General features: G+C 32.0%; 1 protein-coding gene and 1 long non-coding RNA gene across 6 annotated transcripts; one reads left to right on the forward strand and one right to left on the reverse strand.

Moving 5' to 3' along the window:
* The first annotated feature begins 687 nt into the window (after positions 1-687).
* On the forward strand, positions 688-7,035 carry LOC145641549 (uncharacterized). Of its 5 annotated transcripts, XM_081692390.1 has the most exons (11): positions 688-906; positions 1,149-1,269; positions 1,370-1,414; positions 2,205-2,258; positions 2,740-2,888; positions 2,967-3,114; positions 3,205-3,285; positions 4,803-4,915; positions 6,180-6,238; positions 6,532-6,623; positions 6,900-7,035. In XM_081692390.1, the coding sequence occupies exons 2-10, from the start codon at positions 1,164-1,166 to the stop codon at positions 6,539-6,541; spliced, it is 765 nt and encodes a 254-aa protein (XP_081548516.1). In that variant the 5' UTR covers positions 688-906; positions 1,149-1,163; the 3' UTR covers positions 6,542-6,623; positions 6,900-7,035. The 5 variants fall into 5 exon arrangements, with proteins under 5 accessions (XP_081548516.1, XP_081548515.1, XP_081548514.1 ...); XM_081692389.1 differs by having other exon boundaries at positions 4,803-6,238; XM_081692388.1 differs by having other exon boundaries at positions 4,803-6,623.
* A 9,341-nt stretch (positions 7,036-16,376) lies between these two features.
* LOC145641550 (uncharacterized) lies at positions 16,377-18,652 on the reverse strand. The gene is made up of 2 exons (XR_014115454.1): positions 18,506-18,652; positions 16,377-16,818 (listed from the first exon to the last, which is right to left on the reverse strand). It is a non-coding gene; the product is annotated as an uncharacterized LOC145641550 (long non-coding RNA).
* Between the last annotated feature and the right edge of the window lie 1,009 nt (positions 18,653-19,661).

The raw sequence follows: 19,661 nt of genomic DNA on the forward strand, positions 1-19,661 counted from the left end.
GGCAGAAACTTTCAGTTTGAAATCGGGTCAAGCCTAGCCTGACCCGAAGTTTTTTTTGGGGGGCGGGTTTGGGATCAAAATGTTTTTTATAATTTTTTTGGTCCAGCCTGTAAAGCCCGCATGACCCGACCATTTTGGACAGGTTTGGATCACAAAAATCCCAACCCGCTCCGGTCCGAGAAGTGGACTGATTTTTTGGCGTCGGCCTCACCTACTTAATGATCACCTATAGTTTGGACTGTACATGGCCCGTCCAATGATTTTTCAAAATCTATTTTGTTCACATTCCCTTTATTTTATTAATGCAACTTTGTATTATATTGTTGTTTTGTTTTTGCTAATTTTAATCGTATAGGTGGTTATCTAAACAATAATCAATTAATCACTCAATTGAAATAAAAAAAAAATGGGTAGGAAGCAAAATTACATTAAGGGCCTGTACACTTCAACTTAATTTTATTTTAGTTCAGCTCACTTCAACTCTTAATGTCCTTCTCTCATAAAATATTCATTTCCGCTCTATTTAGTTCAGTACAACTTCAATCAGTTCAGTTCAATAAAAAAAATCACGAAAATGTTTTTTCCATAAAAACTCCTCCAAATTTTATTTTTGGCCTATTCATATTTTATTGCAATTTCATAAAAGCCTAATTGCCCACTTTAAGCCCAAAACAGAGTAAATTCATTTATATATATGTGTTTTCTTTTTTCCTTTCACTATTTCGTTGCACTTCTCTCTGGTTCTCTGGTACTTACTCTAAGTTCTCCATTGAAGCAGCTTCGAAGCTTTGACGTTCTTCATTCCTACCTCTCTCAGTTACTTCATTGCAGCGCACTCAACGTTCTCCATTGAAGCGTTCTCCGTTGAATCTAATTCTTGTATCCTCCATTAAAGCAGCTTCTAAGGTAACTTGTTTGTTGTTGTTGTTATCATCATATCAATTTCACAATCTAGGGTTTATATTTTACTTTAGGGTTTTTAAATTTCAACTATTGGTTCTAAATTCTTACATTACAAAAAGAAAAATAAAATTATGAGCCTAATTTTGATCAGTGAATCAAATATCCCTAGAATTATGAGATAATTGAATATGAAAGTAAGTTTTATGCATGAAATTATGGTAATTATATTAATATATTATACGAAGGTGAAATTAATTCATATGGAAAAAGCATCTTCGGTGACAGAGGGTATTATCAGTGACAATGAAGAAGACTTTTTTCTAGATGATTCTGATATAATTGACGAGATTGTACTCGATGATGAAGGTCAATATTATTTTATTTTGATTTTCCTTTGTTTCTTTATTATTGCTCTTATACAAATTATTATGTAATCCTTGCTTTTTATGGTAATTAATTAATGCAGATCTCCCTGATGTTGAGGATGATGATGAAGAAAATGTCTCTGAAGGTATTTTATATTTCTAACTTTAGTATTCCCTGTTATAGACTGAATTCTACTGATTTAATTAAGCACGATTAATATTAATTTAAGGCTAAAAGCTTGAACATTTGATTGATTAAAGGTTGGATTACATAAGGATAGTCATAACTTGAGGTTATGAATCTCTCAGTAGCTTGAGGCTACAAATCTCTCTAGTAGCTTGAGGCTACAAGTCTCTCAAGAGGTTCACTCAATTTCTGCCTATCTAACTAATAAGTTTACTACCCTTTATATACTCAAGACATCTAAGACTAAAGATGGATACATGTAACTCCTTAGCTAAAATGGCAAAACCATAATTAGACATTGTTAATGCTTTGTTGTTTGTTTTCCTTTTCTTTGCTTCTGTTGTCCCTTTCGTATTGGGTGCCGCTTCTTGACTGTTGACCCTCATAGGGTGATCCATCACATTCCCTCCGTCCCCGAAAGAACGACCCTTTTGTGATGATTTCACTAGTTGTAGTAAAACTGTAAAAGTACATTGGAAAGTGAAATTCTGAATTCACGTGGGGTTTTGTAAAAAAGTAGGGAGAGAAAATAATAAAGTACATGGGAAAATAAAATTTAAATAGAAAAATTAATTTTGCACAAATATTATTGCGAGAATATTTAATGCAAATGGGATGATTATTTTGGGACTAGATTTAAGTTAAAAGGGTTGTTCTTTCGGGGACGGAGGGAATATAATTTTAGTTCATTGAGTTGAATTTAACTTCAATGTTTGATACTAATTCTTATTGATTTCATGATTATGCAGATATGTTATATGCTGAGCCTGATGATGCTGTTGATTTATTTGCACGCCATTCTGGTGAGAAGCATTTCTCTTTAATTTAATATCTAGTTTGTTAGAAAAGGAAATTAAATTATGATAGTACCTTGATTTGCTTTGTGGAATCATATGAAGCCATGGAAAATCAGCATATACACTTTTCATAAGTTGTTTATATTTTTTCTTTTGCAGGGCCACTTTATGCAGTTGCCTGTAGCCCTAAAAACGCGACATTAGTGGCAAGCGGGGGTGGAGATAATTTGGCTTATCTTTGGAGTATTGGTTGTGAAGATAGGGTAAATGAGCTTAAGGGTATATGTCTTTTTGGTTTAAGTTTTTGTGTGTGCTTAATTTAACACTTGATATTATAACATAACTAAGTACATACTTTGAATCTTACTTGACTACTTGGGACTTTATACATCGTTCATGTGTACCCAATGTTACTTTTGGAAAGGTTACTAAGCAATTCTGTTCACCTTCACTTGCCCTTATATAGTCCACATTAATTTTGTTGTAGGTCATAGGGACAGTGTTTCTTGTTTATCCTTTAGCAAGGATGGACAATTACTCGCTTCTGGAGGACTTAATGCATGTGTTAAGATTTGGGACATTATGGGCAATCTCAAATGTACGTTTCAAGGTCCCGTAGAAGGCCATGAGTTTGAGGTAGGGAAAAATTATTAAAACAATTTCTTATAGTTCATCATTGTGCTGTGAAGGCTATTAATGGCTGTGCATGTACAGTGGGTAAGATGGCATCCAAGTGCTCATCTAGTCTTGGCTGGGTGTACCGATACAACTGTGTGGCTGTGGAATGCTGATAAAGGTGCCCTTCTCAATGTATTTTGTGGTCATGGTAATCACGTGACCTGTGGTGGTTTTACACCTGATGGTATTTCTCCAATCACTTATTATATTCGTTTCCCTTAATGCTGTAATAAGGCTAAAGTTAATTTTCACCCCTTTATTTTGCCTGCTGAAGGTAAATCTATTTGTACTGGTTCTTCTGATGCCACCTTGAGAATATGGAATCCTAGAAGTGGTCAGGGTAATGTTGTTAAAGGTGAGCATTTTTAAAATTTGGTTTGCATTTTCTTATCACTTCCCATTATTTAGTGTAGTTAGCAGTTTATTACTTTATACTTAGGTTTAACAGGGGTTAAGAAATGATTGCTTACGTATAGATAAAAGATGTTGCCAATTTTTTCTTTCATTAAGTAGAGTTTAGTGGGTAAGTTGCAAAGATAGTTGAAGCTGGATGTTAAGATCCAGAGATGTAACACGTTTACAATTGATGCTATAGGCCTATAGCTACTTTATTATGAGTACATGGTGATCAAAGTTTACAAAATACCATTAAGGAATCCAAGATCAGATATGTGGAGATGGTAGGAATGTGGAGGCTCATTTACAAATTACAAGTATTTGTGTTTACTTATTATAGGAAACTTCTCCAAGGTTGTTTGTGCACCTATCTCTAAGGGCATCTACTTCTATGTGCACCCAAGTAGATGTAAGAATCCCCCTAACCCTCGACAAGGAATTAACTTGAGCAAACTTGAAGACAAGTCCTGTAACAATTTAGTTTAGCTGTAATGATACTGACTGCATTATGACCTAGAAAGTTATGAAGTTAAATAGCCATGATGATGATGACAGTGCATATTGCATGTATGATTGAGTGAATTCTCTACTGGTTAAATTGTTTGTTATTCCATGATTTATGTGAGCTCTATTCTTTCTAGACTCTGCTAGGTAATTTGGTGATTTCATCCCTATGCCGCTATTGTTATAGGCTTATAGTTGATCAACGAATTTCTTTAGTGTTGCACACTCTGTTCCTTAAATTTCTGTACTATGAGATTTGCATTAGAAGGTAATTACTGAAGCTTTAGACAAAATTTTTGGGATAGAAAGAGGTTTTACCGTTGCAGTTATCTAAAAATAGAATTTGAGATAATTTAAGGGACAATTGATAAATGAAAGCATAATTAAAATCAATAAACAATAGTTATTTATTTATTTATCTCTCATTCAAGCTTCAATTTGAAGTAGCATTGGCTTTATAGAGCCTCAAAGTCATTTATGAGTTTACGTGTTTCCCATTAGCAATCCTGCTTTGCTTAATTGCTTGTAAGCTGTAAACCCACAGTGATGGTTGATAAAGGATAGTAATTAGTACATTTAACTTGGTGGTTGTTTATTCTAAAGCGATCAATCCCAAGGGCAAGTAGCGCTTGCAATTCCCCCGCGTTAACCCAATGACCTCTAGTATCTGTGTTTACTATTCTTTTTCTACGTGCGATTCTGTTCAAATCTTAAACCTGAGATTCAGTTTACTCTACAAAATAACATAAAGTTTAGACAAGTTGAGATTGACGTGAGCCACTCTAAAGCCTAGTATGGCTTGAGTGGTTTACAATTTAGCTTGATAAAAGTAGGGCCTATACTTGCAAGCTACAGTTTTTCCATTCTCACTTCCCTCATTTTGAAAGGGTTTAGAGTTTAGACCTTTACTCTCATTTCTATTTATGTATTTACTTTTTAAAGTGTGCTGCTTTTATTGTACCTGATCATTAGGCTATACAAAAGCTTCTGCATTGACATGTCTGACGTATACTCCCGATTCAAATCTTGCCCTTACTGGAGCAGAAAATGGTGTCCTTAGTGTAGCAAACATTGCTAATGAGAAGGTCAGTTATCCCATTTTTCGTGAGTTGTTTTGTTTTCCCTTTTTTATGATTGCAATGTGTGGAAATTATATCAAATTCTTTATCATGTTCCATATTCTTTTTTGGATATTTTATTTATTGCGCACAGTAATCTCAATTTTGTTAATTATAATAATTTGTTGTTAGATATAAACATAAATTATAAAAAGAAATGTGCTTAATGTTTATCGTCTTGGCTTTATGGGTGCTAATATGCTTTAATATATCTTTGCTGCTGATCTGATATTCTGATGCACTTGATTTGAAATATTTTCAGAATTTATGAGGTAAATTGGGGCAAGGATGATCTTGGACCTTATAGGTAGGCCATGACTTGGCCTGGTTATAACCTGTTTAACCCAATCCACTATGTTAATGGAACTGACTTCAATTGGGTTTACCCTTCATTATTTAAGCGAGTTAGGCTGGGCCCTTAGGTCTTCCAGTTCCTGTAACAATCTCCTTTGTTATTATCTCGTGTCTCGTTGGTTCGTTTGTTGTTATTGTTGTTTTCATCGTCTAATTTTCTTTTCAAAATGGATTGGCAGCAAAACAATAGATTAAAATATTAGTAAAACAGGATGAGAAGCAGCATAGGGTTGATAGATATTTATATCAGTTTCTGTTTCTCTCCTTATTTTTGGCAGATTGATTGATTCTCCCTTCTTTGATATCCTCTATGCTTGTCTCTCTCCTTTATTCTTTTAATTTTTTAGTGTGATGATTTACTAACTTTAATCACCTCATACTAAAATTCAATAATCAACCCAAAAACAATTCATTAAAAACCCAATAAAATATTGTAAAAGACAGAAAATCCATAATAGAGAATGCACGATAGGATGAGATCATGAGTTATAAAAATAAAACTTAACTAAGGGGTCGATGATGAATTGTTTTATCATTCATGATTTAATTTTTAATATCCAGATATTTTGATGGTGTGTTCCGTGTGTTTATGCAGAAAATCTGCTTACCTATAGAATGCAAGTCTCTTGATGAGCCTAAAAGAGTAAACTGTATTTCCCATTTTTAATTTGGAACTTCCATGGCTATATATCAGCATTCTATACATTTATAAAAATTGCCAAGCTTTCTTTTTTGTACTTTGTTGCAACTCTGGCTATTTCTTCACTAATCCTGAACGCTTTCATGTTATGAAGTGTTTATACCTCGAGGAGTTAAACCTTGACAGATTTGGCTTAATTTTACAATGATGATAATGGGTTTAGTATTGCTTAAGCAGGTTACCAGCTCATTCTCGTCCCACTCAAGTTCTATTCAATGTATTGGGCTTTCTTTGAGGTAGTGCGTTCTCCCTTTTGCTGCAAGTGTTTGGTGATGGAGACAACTTTATTCAAATTACTTTAAAGTGTTAATGTGGAAATTTTGTTAAAACTGAATTCCGTATTAAGATGAAAATTTTATTAAATTAAAAGTATAAAGGTAAGAACCAAGAAAAAACAGCGAGTATAGTACTACCTCTGTTTCAAAGTATTAGTAAAGATTTGACATAATTTGAAATGGGGGTAGTAAATCAAGTAAAAACGCTTGTTTGTTTACATTTTCATTGAATCTAAGATGGATTTGAATGACAGCATGCCTTAGGTAGCAACTGGAGGTGCAGATGAGAAGCTTGTAATCTGGGATTTGCAGCATTCAGCATGTCGCAACATTTTTTGAGTATCAGGTAGGTTGGGTGTGTCTGCACTTCTTTTGACTTCTTCAATATAGATAGACAATCATTTGTTTTGTATTTCTTCTGTAAAAATTATGAAATAAAAGGTGATTTATTTCAACGGTCTTGAATAAGTGGTTTTAATACATATTTTTATGATATTTGTCTTCATAAACAAGTGTGCGACTTTGAAAAGGTGGTCTAACACTCTGTTGGGGAGTGTTCATTTTGGTGTCTCAAGTATGGGTCTCATTTTATATTTGATGTTGGTATAAAACATTGATGCAGGATGAGATAACTTGCTTGAATTGGCTTGGTGAGTCCATGTTGGTGGCTTCAGGATGTGGTGATGGGCAGATAATCGTATGTGATACTCGCTCAGGAGAGCATGTTAGGAGCTTTAAGGGCCACTCAGATAAAATCCAAGAACTTGCTGTGTCTGCTGATAACAACTTTCTTGTTTCAGCTTCAGAGGATGGCACTGCTCGTGTGTTTGACATATCAGACTTTAGATGCTAAGTTCATAATTATCTTGTACCTGTTTTATAGAAAGACAACAGTGAATTACTAATTGTTTAATTTTTATTTGGTGGATTATGAGTTGAAGAGATGCTAATTATTTGGATGATTGATGATAAGAAAATATATATGCTTCAATTATTTGGATGATGTTAAATTGTGTAATTTTATGCTGTAATTTATCTATTGATTGCATAAAAGGTAGGTATGTTCATTGGCGAGCATACTGCTCGAAGATTCGAATATCCGAAGATCCAATCCGTATTCGATTTTATAATAATTTTTGATCAAATATCCAATTCGAAAATTTTGGATAATGGATACTTTGTTCAAATATCAGCTTTTTGTATTTTTGAATATCTATTTGAAAAGTATTTGAAATATTTTGAATTTTGGAAATATTCCAGGTACCTCACACAAAGTCAAATAAGAGCTTCAAGATAGTAACAGTTCACCAGTTCAGTGCTCCGAAAATGGACGGCGGCCTATTCAAGTCATGCCAGTATCAACAAGTGCACGGTTGTTCATATTTCATTTCCTTCTTCCAAACCAAGCCCTTCTTGGAGAGCATTCACTGAGTTACTTGCGATCTCTCGACGCTGAGAATTTCTTATTTCTTATGTGCCCGGATTCGGCTAGCTTCTTCCCCACCCGGGCAATAAAGAAAGAGCAACACCCAGTCAATTCCCCAGATAAACAAAATTTGTTTATCTGGGGGTATAATTGTCTTTTCAAGTACCAGTGAAGGGGTATATGCGTTTTTTCATGTACTACTTGAGGGGTATATGTGTAATTTCCTCACCAAACAGTAAAAGCAAAAAAGCAAACAGTAATTGGACAGGTCACCAAATGTACTGAATAAATGATCCTGCTTTTTCAATATATTTATAAAAATGCCATCAGATCAACAAAAATTCGTTTATCTGGCAGATTAACTTGTATTTTCCCATAAAGAAACCCAAAATCAAAAAGAAAGAAGAGAAATCGGGCCATGTTTCCCGAGGGAGGCCGCCTTCTCTCAGGGCAATAGTCGACTAGAAGTAGAAGACTGCTACGGGAACCGGGGCCTGGCCATCCTTCGTTTGCGGTTGACGTTCTGGCAAAGTTTTTCCATCGACAGTTGAATGTTTTGATCTGGTTCGATTTTCAAATTGAGAAAGGAGTGAAATTGGTACTCGTAAAACTTAAAAATGAGTGTTCTATATTATAGCACAGAAGATAGAGAACACACACAATAATAAAAAAACTTATCAAGTATATTAATTAATCTTATAGTACAAATTAAAAATCACTCGTTAAAGTTACTATAAAAATACTTAAAGTTACCTCAAATTAACCGTCTAACAAATCAAATAGATTTTTTTTTTTTTTTGAAACCAATTAGATAGATTTATTATTTATGATAATTTGATTTTGGGTAGGTTTAGGAAAGTTATTATATTAGAAAGATTTACTCCATATGGAGTACTTCGTATTATTTATGGTAATTTGATTTTGGGTAGGTTTAGGAAAGTGATAAGTGGTAGAATTCTATTAGGTTTGGGTTATGTTTAGTAGTCTACAAATATGGGTCAATATCATCGATAAAACTCAAACAACGAAAGCTTATGGCTGGTGATATTTTATTGAATCGACAAGAGCAAGATGATTTCAACCTCAGGTATTTTTTTATTAAATTATAACTTAATTAACAACAAATCTAAATTAAAATAAAACCAAAGTGAAAAGAGAAGAACTCAAGAGGGTGTGTCGTAGTTGGCGTAAAGCCGCCGTAGTTGGTTGCGATAGGGAGAGATTAAGACACAATTGGTGTTGTCGTCAAATTCCATGGCTTCTTCTAACGGATGGCAATGAAGAGATCTTGAACAAGGATGGCCCCTACGCAAGGTTAACTAGCCTTAAAAAACGAAAAAGAAAGAGTAAAAGAAGAAGAAGCGTGTTGAATTTATCAAGGAATGACAAAAAGTATGTTAGAGATATGAGATATCGGAAAAATATTGTGGGATATATTTTCTGTAGATATCATTCAGAGAATAATATATTTAGTGTTATCTTATGTTAAGATATTATTTAGAGAATATATCATTAGGATATATCTTTTAGGAATATTGTTTCCTATCTTATGTTTGTAGGTTTTGTATAAATACTCTACCTATTGATGAATAATAAACAAGTTATTCTATTCTTTTTCTTCTCCTTAATTTATTCATCAATAGGTAGAGTATTTATACAAAACCTACAAACATAAGATAGGAAACAATATTCCTAAAAGATATATCCTAATGATATATTCTCTAAATAATATCTTAACATAAGATAACACTAAATATATTATTCTCTGAATGATATCTACGGAAAATATATCCCACAATATTTTCCGATATCTCATATCTCTAACACCCTCCCGCAATCGTAACGGAAGTAATACGAACGTTGCGATTGGAAATTCTTCAATTTGTTGAAGCCGAGATGCACACTCTTGTGATGTTTTATATCGTGTTGTTGATGGACAAGGTAGACTTTTGTTTGTAAATGCCTATGGTGATCTTGCAGAATATCACCTTGATCAACAACAACAACCCAAGGTAACTTGGTATAACTCTAAACTCGAGTTCCTACAACAATATTGGACTAATTTTGGTGATCAATATATATCTTGTTAATTCTGGTCAGGATCTTCTCATGGTTTTGAGGTTTCTTGAGTTGGAAGTACTAGTACCCGACTTTAATTATGACTCTAATCAAGACAATAGTATTGGTAATTATAATACGGTGTTATTTAGGGTCTACAAATTTCACTTTGGTGCCAACCGATGGGAGGAGTTGGAAGATTTGGAAGATGTTTCACTTTTTGTAGGAAACAACACAACTATGGGCCTGTTCTCTGCCGTTGAAATTCAATTCAGTTTAGTTCAATTCATTTCAGTTCAACAACAACAACAACAACCACAACAACCACAACAACAACAACAACAACAACAACAACAACCACAACAACAACAACAACCACAACAACAACAACAACAACAACAACCACAACAACCACAACCACAACAACAACAACAACAACAACAACAACAACAACAACAACAACAACCACAACAACCACAACAACCACAACAACCACAACAACAACAACAACAACAACAACAACAACAACAACAACAACAACAACAACAACAACAACAACAACAACAACAACCACAACAACAACAACAACAACAACAACAACAACCACAACAACAACAACAACAACAACAACAACAACAACAACAACAACAACAACAACAACAATAATAATAATAATAATAATCAATAAGTAAGTAATAAATAATAATAATAATAATCATCAATAAATAATAATAATAATAACAATAATAATTTAAATAATAATACTAATAATAATAATCAATAAATAATAATAATAATCATCAATAAATAATAATAATAACAATAATAATAATAATAATAATAATAATAATAATAATAATAATAATAATAATAATAATAATAATAATAATAATAATAATAATAATAATAATAATAATAATATTAATAATAACAACAACAACAACAACAACAACAATAATAATAATAATAATAATAATAATAATAATAATAATAATAATAATAATAATAATTTGGAGGGCTTAGTGTTTATTCTGCAGGTGATGTTCGTCACTATGCTTTTCTTGCTTCTCGGTTACAGTCAGCTGGGTTGCAGACACAACTTCTTCGGCATGCTGGCATTGTTGGTCTTGGACGAGCCTTTGAGGATGCGTTGAGTCTGTTTAATGGAACAGTGGAGTCTGACATTTTGAGTAACCCTAGTGAGGTCGCTGCCCCTAAACTCATGAAGAAGTTGGCAGATATATATTTCACAAAGGTTACCGCTTCTGCAGAATCTGCTTATTCTTTAACTCCTCGACAATCAGCATTATGGAAATCACAGCAGGGTGATCACACCTCTGCTTGGCTTCGGGCGGTTCCTATTTCAGGGTTGGGTCAGACGATGAATGCCAAGACTTATCGCTGTGTGTTGTCCTATCGGTTGGGTGTTCCATTGTTCTCTATCTCGACGTTGTGCTCTGCTTGTTCGAGGGTTTTTGCTGGAGATATTTTTGGTGATCACGCGGTGTCTTGTGCTGGTATTGTGGGTATTAAACATCGGCATAATATTGTTCGGGATACCCTTGTTGATGTTTGCTATCGTTCTGGGATTTCAGCGAGGAAAGAGGTTGACATTGGGTTGGCCGGAGGGAACGACGAGGCCCTCAGACCCGCGGATGTGTTACTTTATTCATGGGATCGTGATCGTGATGTCTGTGTTGATTTGACAGGGTCTTCTCCTTTGACTCAGTTAGGGCTATCTGACTTCTTTCCTGGGCGAGTTGTTGCTGATGCAGCTCATCGGAAACGGGTTAAGTATGAAGCTCGATGTCAAGCGATTGGATATGGTTTCATTCTCTTCTCCTTTTCTTCGCTTGGGGAATTGGAGAAAAAGGCTGTTGCGTTACTGAAGCGGATTCAGAGGTTCTCGACGACGCAAGACATTGGGGCTCGTGCTGCAGCTCATATCTTCACTAGGGTAGGATTTGCAATAGCTAGAGGAGTGGGGGCCCAGATTGTATCTCGGCTTCCCACTAATTTATTGTAGGTTGTATGACTTTTGTTTTTGAGATAATAATAATAATAATAGTAGTAGTAGTAGTAGTAGTAGTAGTATTATTATTATTATTATTATTATTATTATTATTATTATTATTATTATTATTATTATTATTATTATTATTATTATAATTATTATTATTATTATTATTATTATTATTATTATTATTATTATTATTATTATTATTATTATTATTATTATTATTATTATTATTATTATTATTATTATTATTATTATTATTATTATTATTATTATTATTATTATTATTATTATTATTATTATTATTATTATTATTATTATTATTATTATTATTATTATTATTATTATTATTATTATTATTATTATTATTATTATTATTATTATTATTATTATTATTATTATTATTATTATTATTATTATGTACATTTGTATATACACATATGTATAGTAATAAATAATCAAAGATCACTAATCCGTAGTTAAAAATCACTAATTAATAAGTTCAGTTCAGTTCAGTTCAGCTGAGTTCAGTCAATCGGAACAGGCCCTATGTCGGTTTCTATAGCTCATTCAGATTGTCAACCCAATTGCATATACTTCACCGATGATAACATAAGTTTTTATACATGGACGCCAGATAAACTTGGAGGACATGATATGGGTATCTTTCAAATCAAGGATAAAGTCTTTAAACCTTTTGATGTCCAAATTAATAATGGTCTTACACGCTCTTCCTATTGTTGTCCGTTATGGTTTAGTCCTGCACTTTAATATGAAACAGAGGTAGTATTTATCTCGATAATTTTTGTAAAATCTGATCACTGATTTTGCAAAGAATTTTCAAGGGCCAAGGTTTCAGTTCTTGTTGGACTACTGTTTTTAAAATCTAGATTGTATGCTATTAAGTTGCAAGTCTTCAACTTTAGTTATTGTGAAAGTTTTTACTGCGTATTATGTGATGCGTATGACAATACTCTATGAGCGAACGTAGCATTTAAATAGCTACTATTAGTGATGCTAATTCATGATTATATAGCTTATATTAGTGATATTTGCATTACATATAGTATTAATATTATGAGTTGAAGAGATGCTAATTATTTGGATGATTTACCCTTGATGATAAGAGAATATATATATGCTTCAATTATTTGGATGATGTTAGATTAAGTTTTGTAATTTTATGTTGTAACTTATCTATGGATTGCATGGAAGGTAGGTATGTTCAATGGCGAGCATAAGGGCTGAGAAAAACTACTCGAAGATTTGAATATCCGAAGATCCAATCCCCATCTGATTCGATAATAATTTTTTTAATCGGATATCCAACTCAAAAATTTCATATCAGCTTTTCGTATTTTTGAACATTTAGTTCAAAAAATAAGTGTAATTTGTGAGAATATTTGCTGTCCCTTTCTCATAAATTTAAACGTCATCATATACAAGCATATGTTAGGGTTACGTAATCTAACACCACCCTCAATATATATTTTAAGAAAGGAGAAATACAAAAGTAAAATAAATCATCTTTCAATATTGTATCCTAATTTAAGAAAATAAATAAGAAAATTTATCATCTATGTCAAATTTAATTTTTAGATAATTTTTGGTTGGATGGTATAATGCTTTAACATAATCTGTTGCTCAATTGATTTCTTGATACATAATATGGCGGGAAAAAACAACCTCAAAGTGAGCGATCCACCCTCAATATGCATGTAAAGGAAGAAATATGAACTACTTTTATTATAAGTAGCAAGCATACATCCATCACTAGCTTCAGTTTTGCTAGCTTAGACCAAACCATACATAGAGATGAAGCAATACTTCATATTACAACCATTTACGAATTGAAATACAAATCCAAACAAAAACAAACACATTGTCAACAATTCAACACTTATCAGCAAGAATAAGGCAAACACAAGCTCGATCGATGCAGGAACCAATAGATTTATCCAATGGTTGTTGATGAATCAGTTACACTTGCCCAACGCGAACAGATCCAAAATAATGGGTGTGGTGCCAGTGCAGGTTAAGCCGGATTCGACACAACAAGGGCGAGGATGAGGAATGGTTGGATCAAGACTAAGGATACAGTAGTGGTCTGGGTGATCTTCACAAGTTGGGTCTTCTGCTTTCACTGTAACGGTGTGCACCATCACTGCACGCGCGCGCACACACACATACACACAAATACACAATCTTGTTAATCAACTTAATTTTTATAGTTTTAAAGGGTGCACCACTTAGCATTGCCATCCAAAATATATGTTGTGTTAGCTTAGTATGGCAAAACTAAGCAATCTTATGCCACATAATTAGACGTGTCGTGATTTTTATAATGGATTATTGGGCTGGTCCGAGCTTTAGTAAAAAAAATTAATACATGCCCAAACAATATTGTTAGGATATATTCAACATGTTCCAATTCAAAAAAATTGAGAATCGGAATAAGAGAATAATGAGCCGATTATTCCAGGTTCCAAGTCCATATGATTAAGAATAGGAATAGGATAATAGTGTAACATAATTTTGTACTTGGAACCGTCGATTTAATCCCAATTATTTTGATTTTTTGTTCACCCTAGCTTATATACAAGTATAAATTCTTTATCTTTCAATATTTTTAGGCCTATGCATGCATCATAGTTTAAAGGCCAGTATGTATAATCACATTAATATGCATACATGCTACTTAGAATATAGTTATAATAATTAACAAAAATCAATCTTATTACTCTACAGAACTATTTATTGTAATAAGTATATATATATATATATATATATATATATATATATATATATATATATATATATATATATATATATATATATATATATATATATATATATATATATATATATATATATATATATATATATATATATATATATATATATTCAAATAAAAATTGCAAAAGGAATTTTACCTGATGCAATAATGAGGAGGGCTACAAATATGATTTTCTTGTTCTCCATTTTCTTTCTTTCTTAATTCTTGCCAAAAACTTTTAACTAACTTTTTTCTTAGTAATGTAGCTAGTATTGATGAACTTTTGGTGGGTTTTCCTCTCTTTCTGCTGTCCCTATTTATACTAAATTCTCTAATTTTTTTTTTTTTTTGAAGACTTTTTTTTTTTTTTTTTTTTTGAAGACAATTCTCTGAAATTTAATAATACTAGATGTATTAGTTAGATTCTTTTGATACATTCAAACTGATTTCCTTTTTTCTTTCTTTTTATTTTTTTGTTTGTTTTTTGAGGAACATTCAAACTGATTTCTAATTACTTACTTATGTGTAATGTCACATATACATTGAAATGCTCATTCCTTTCTACATATTTAGTAATTCATCCGTCCTTTTATTTGTTAAGTTTAAACAAGTATATAGTATTAATTAAATTGCAAGTAGGTTAAGCAATGATACCGATGAGGTTTTGACTTAAAGCCTGTTCCGATTGACTGAATTGAGCTGAAATGAACTGAACTGAATATTTTATGAGAGAAGGAAATTAAGAATTAAACTGAACTGAAAATAATCTGAAGACATAAGACCCTTATTGGTTAAGGGCATTAAAGGTGAGGGCCTGTGTTAAATATTGTCACAGTTCTAATCCCCCTACCCCCATTTGTAATTTATGTTTAAAATGTCATGATAATTGCAGTTCCAAGGAATGAAAAAAAAAAAAAAAAAAAATTTAATTTTACTCATTTTATGAATGATAATTGCAGTTCCAAGGAATGAAAAAAAAAAAAAAAATTAATTTTACTCATTTTATGAATATATATATATATATATATATATATATATATATATATATATATATATATATATATATATATATATATATATATATATATATATATATATATATATATATATACGGGGTGGTTCCGCTGAAAACATGGCTTATGCTGAAAACAACAAATCTCAACCATTCATTAGTAGCATAAAAGATCAGACGGCTTAAAAGCTCTAAGACCTTTCCAACCTTACATATAACCAATTCAACCTTTTAAAGGGTACTACATACTAAAATAAGGTAACTTTATCTAAATTGACGATATTGAAATAGAGTCACTATATATAAAAATAACGTAACTATATTAATTTTGACGATATTTACACAACGGTCATTATATACAAAAATAAGGTAACTCTATCAAATTTGACAACATTAATATAAAGGTCACTATATAAAAAAATAAGGTAACTATATCAAATTTGAGTTTTTAAATCCATTTACATAAATGTTACTATGTATAGAAATAAGGTATCTATATCGACATTGAGTTTTTGACTCCATTTACATAAAGGTCACTATGTACAGAAATAAGGTAATTATATCGACTTTGAGTTTTGGCTCCATTTACATAAAGGTCACTATGTACAGAAATAAGAAAACTATATCGACTTCGAGGTTATGACTCCATTTACATAAAGATCACTATGTATAGAAATAAGGTAACTATATCGACTTTGAGTTTTTAACTCCATTTACATAAAGGTCACTATATACAAAAATAAAGGTTACTATACATAAAAATAAGGTAACTACATCAATATTACAATATTTACAATATAACAAAAGAAGTAAAAATGAATGCATGTCACTAGTATTATATTTAAATATACTATATAACATTGTTATTAATAAAAACATAACTTCATATGTTTATAAAGACTATTTTTACATTACATATGTACATCACCATCTATGATTGCAGACTCTTGCCTATGAATTACAATGTTCTTATCCTTGTTTGTCTTCACTTTTTTCACTTTACGACCTTCATTTTCATCCAATTTTCTCTTCTTAGCTGACAAAACAATAGAATGTGAAGAAGAAGCCTCATTCCCCTTCTTTCCTTCCATGATAGGAGACAAAGCTATAGCAGGTTGAGCATCCTTTACATTCCCATCCATTGTTTCATTTGTATTCTCAACAATAGAAGGTTTCTTTTTCTTAGTGATACTTTTCGTTTTCAATCCTTTTACAAAACCATTCTATAGTATTGACAAATGCCAATATACTACTGCTCCCCAAGAATTATAAGTATGAAACATTAGAAAAATGTATGGTTGGTGCACCCGGGTGCACCATGCGCATGGTGCACCCGGGTGCACCATGCGCATGGTGCACCCGAAAAGAACATAAGGTATATTTAAAAGAACATAGGCAAAAAAAGAACATTATATATATTTATAAAGAACATGAGCATAATATGTTCTTTAAGTTTGATGATTATGTTCTTTGAGTTTGAACTATATGTTCTTTATATTATACAATATGTTCTTTATATTATACAATATATTCTTTAATGTATGTACATTAAAAAAAAAAAAATAATAATAAAAAAAAAAATCACTCGAGTAACCAGAAAAAAGAACATGTTCTTTAATGTATTATCATGTTCTTTTTGTAAAGACTTTATGTTCTTTGGCTAGAGGTGATCAAAGTTATAACGGCCCGACCCGATTTTGGACTGGTTTTGGGCAGAATTTTTTCGCCCCCAAAATCTGGTCGGACCCGGCCCTTAAATTTAATTTATTGGGCGGGTTTGGGAATGCGTTTTATGCATTTTAATTGATTTTTTTACTCGACCCGAAAAGGCCGCATGGCCGGACAATTTTGGGCACAAAAACTTTGGCCCAAAATTTGGCCCGACCCAAGAAGTGAGCTGATTTTTTAACCTTGGCCCGGCCCACCCAATGATCACCTACATCTTTGTCAAACACGAACATGTTCTTTTTTGTCAAATATAATATTCTTTTTCAAACACGTTCAACACCTAAATAACCATGAAAAGTAACATGTTCTTTTTGTAAAGACTTTATGTTCTTTGTACTGTCATGTTCTTGTCAAACACAAATATGTTCTTTTGTCAAACATAGGTATGTTCTTTTTTTAACACTAGCATGTTCTTTTTTTTGCCCATGTTCTTTAAAATATGTCTAATGTTCTTTTTGGATGCACCATGCGCATGGTGCACCCGGGTGTACTATACTATTTTCAGAAAAAAGAAACTAAAAAGCTCAAGCCATCAAATTGGATGACTGATGCAACTATGTAAGGAAAAACAACTTAATTTCTTTGACAAACTATTGAATAAATTTTAAAAAGCACAATTTACTTTGAAAATTTTAACTATACCTAGAAATTCTATTAGATAACCCATAAGCTCACGCCAACAACGCATTCGTTCACAACCCAGAAACAAAAGCAACATAATTCCAGATAACATTAGTCCTCCTATAATTAATCCCAATATTTATACATATCCATAGAAATTATTAGTTTCCGGCCTAAACCAGACAAAAATTACATACAATCAAGAACAGAATCTGATAAATTCAACTAATTAAATCAAAAATCATTTTACCAAAAGGTGAAGCACAACAATTAGAGCAGAGTTTCGAGCAAAAAATTACACTTAAAAACCTAATTAACTAAAATCAAGCAGAATTAAACAAAATTCGTTCAAAACTACTCCTACGAAACTCAAAAATTCAAATCAAATTGAAAGAATCAATAAAAAAAACTTGCAAAATTACAAAATTAAACAAAAATCATAAACAAAAACACAATGGACATATAAAATTTCCAGCTGAATATACAAAAAAATGCAAATGAAATTCAGGTAAACAAAATGACAGAAACCTAAGTAGAACCTAAGTACCTCAAATCAAGCAAAAATAGCGAAATTAACACAAATAACTTACTTGATAATAGATTGTAGAGCTGAGAAATCGCTGAAAATCAAAGTAATTGAAGCCAGATTTGAAAAAGTAGCATGGTAGAAAGAATTGGGAAAGTAAGAGAGAGAAAGTTGGAGAGAGGAAGTAGAGGAAATCAGAAAAGAAAGAAGAACGTGAAAATAGAGTAGGAGAGAGAAACTAGAGAAAGAGAGAGTGTGCAAATTGAGAGGAAAAATATCAACGGCTGAGATTTGATGAGTTAGTGTAGATTAAATCTAACGGTCTGGATTGTTTGTTTTCAGTTTTCAGCCATAGGCTTGTTTTCACATGATCCACACTCTCTCTCTCTCTAGTTTTTTTTACTATTTTTAGTATAAATTTATCTAAATTTTTTGATGTAGAATGAAAAAATTTCAAATATAACCTATAACAGGGAGCATCCAACATGAAAAATAAAAAAAAAAACAATTAGAGGGAGTATTTTTTATGGATGGCCAAAATTGCTCCATAATCGCGATTTAAGCACAATTTAGCAATTTTTTTCACTCTCAAATGTCAAGTATCGACTATTTTCTTCATCAAATATTTAGATGTTGAATGAATGTTTTAAGATAGGATAACCTAGACTCAATCCACCCAGGCCATAATGATGTTGATAAACAAGTTAATTAATTCTTAGCTAATTCATAGAAACAAAAATGTTGTAACAATGACATTTTATTCGTTTACATAGATCGTGAGATACACTTCAACTATAACAATACCCCTTATAAATTACAATTTATAATCGACTGATAGCAACATGCAATGGCATCTACACGACTACACGAGTCGCAATCTATGATTTATAATTGACACTAATTGTTAATACTTAACTGTGACCCCTCGTACAAATGAACAAGTGATACACTTCTTCAAACAATATTGGTTTCCGAGGTCACTTAAGGCTCTACGCCTTCCTCTAGTTGGATCGTTGGCTAATGAAAAACATTGATAACCACTAATCCATAAGATTGAAAAAAAAATTTGTGCCATATGCTTGGATACGAGGTCTTGGGTTGTTGGGACAATGCGACTATTACTCCGTTGTGTCACCAAGAACTTGATCACTAGCTAGATTGTGCTTATTCCATACAAAGTATACTGGAAGGAGTATATTAAGAAATTGGGGTTGTTGAGT

The sequence above is a fragment of the Chenopodium album genome, chromosome 8 (assembly GCF_948465745.1).
Source record: "Chenopodium album chromosome 8, dcCheAlbu1.1, whole genome shotgun sequence".
NCBI classification, from domain to species: Eukaryota; Viridiplantae; Streptophyta; class Magnoliopsida; order Caryophyllales; family Amaranthaceae; genus Chenopodium; species Chenopodium album.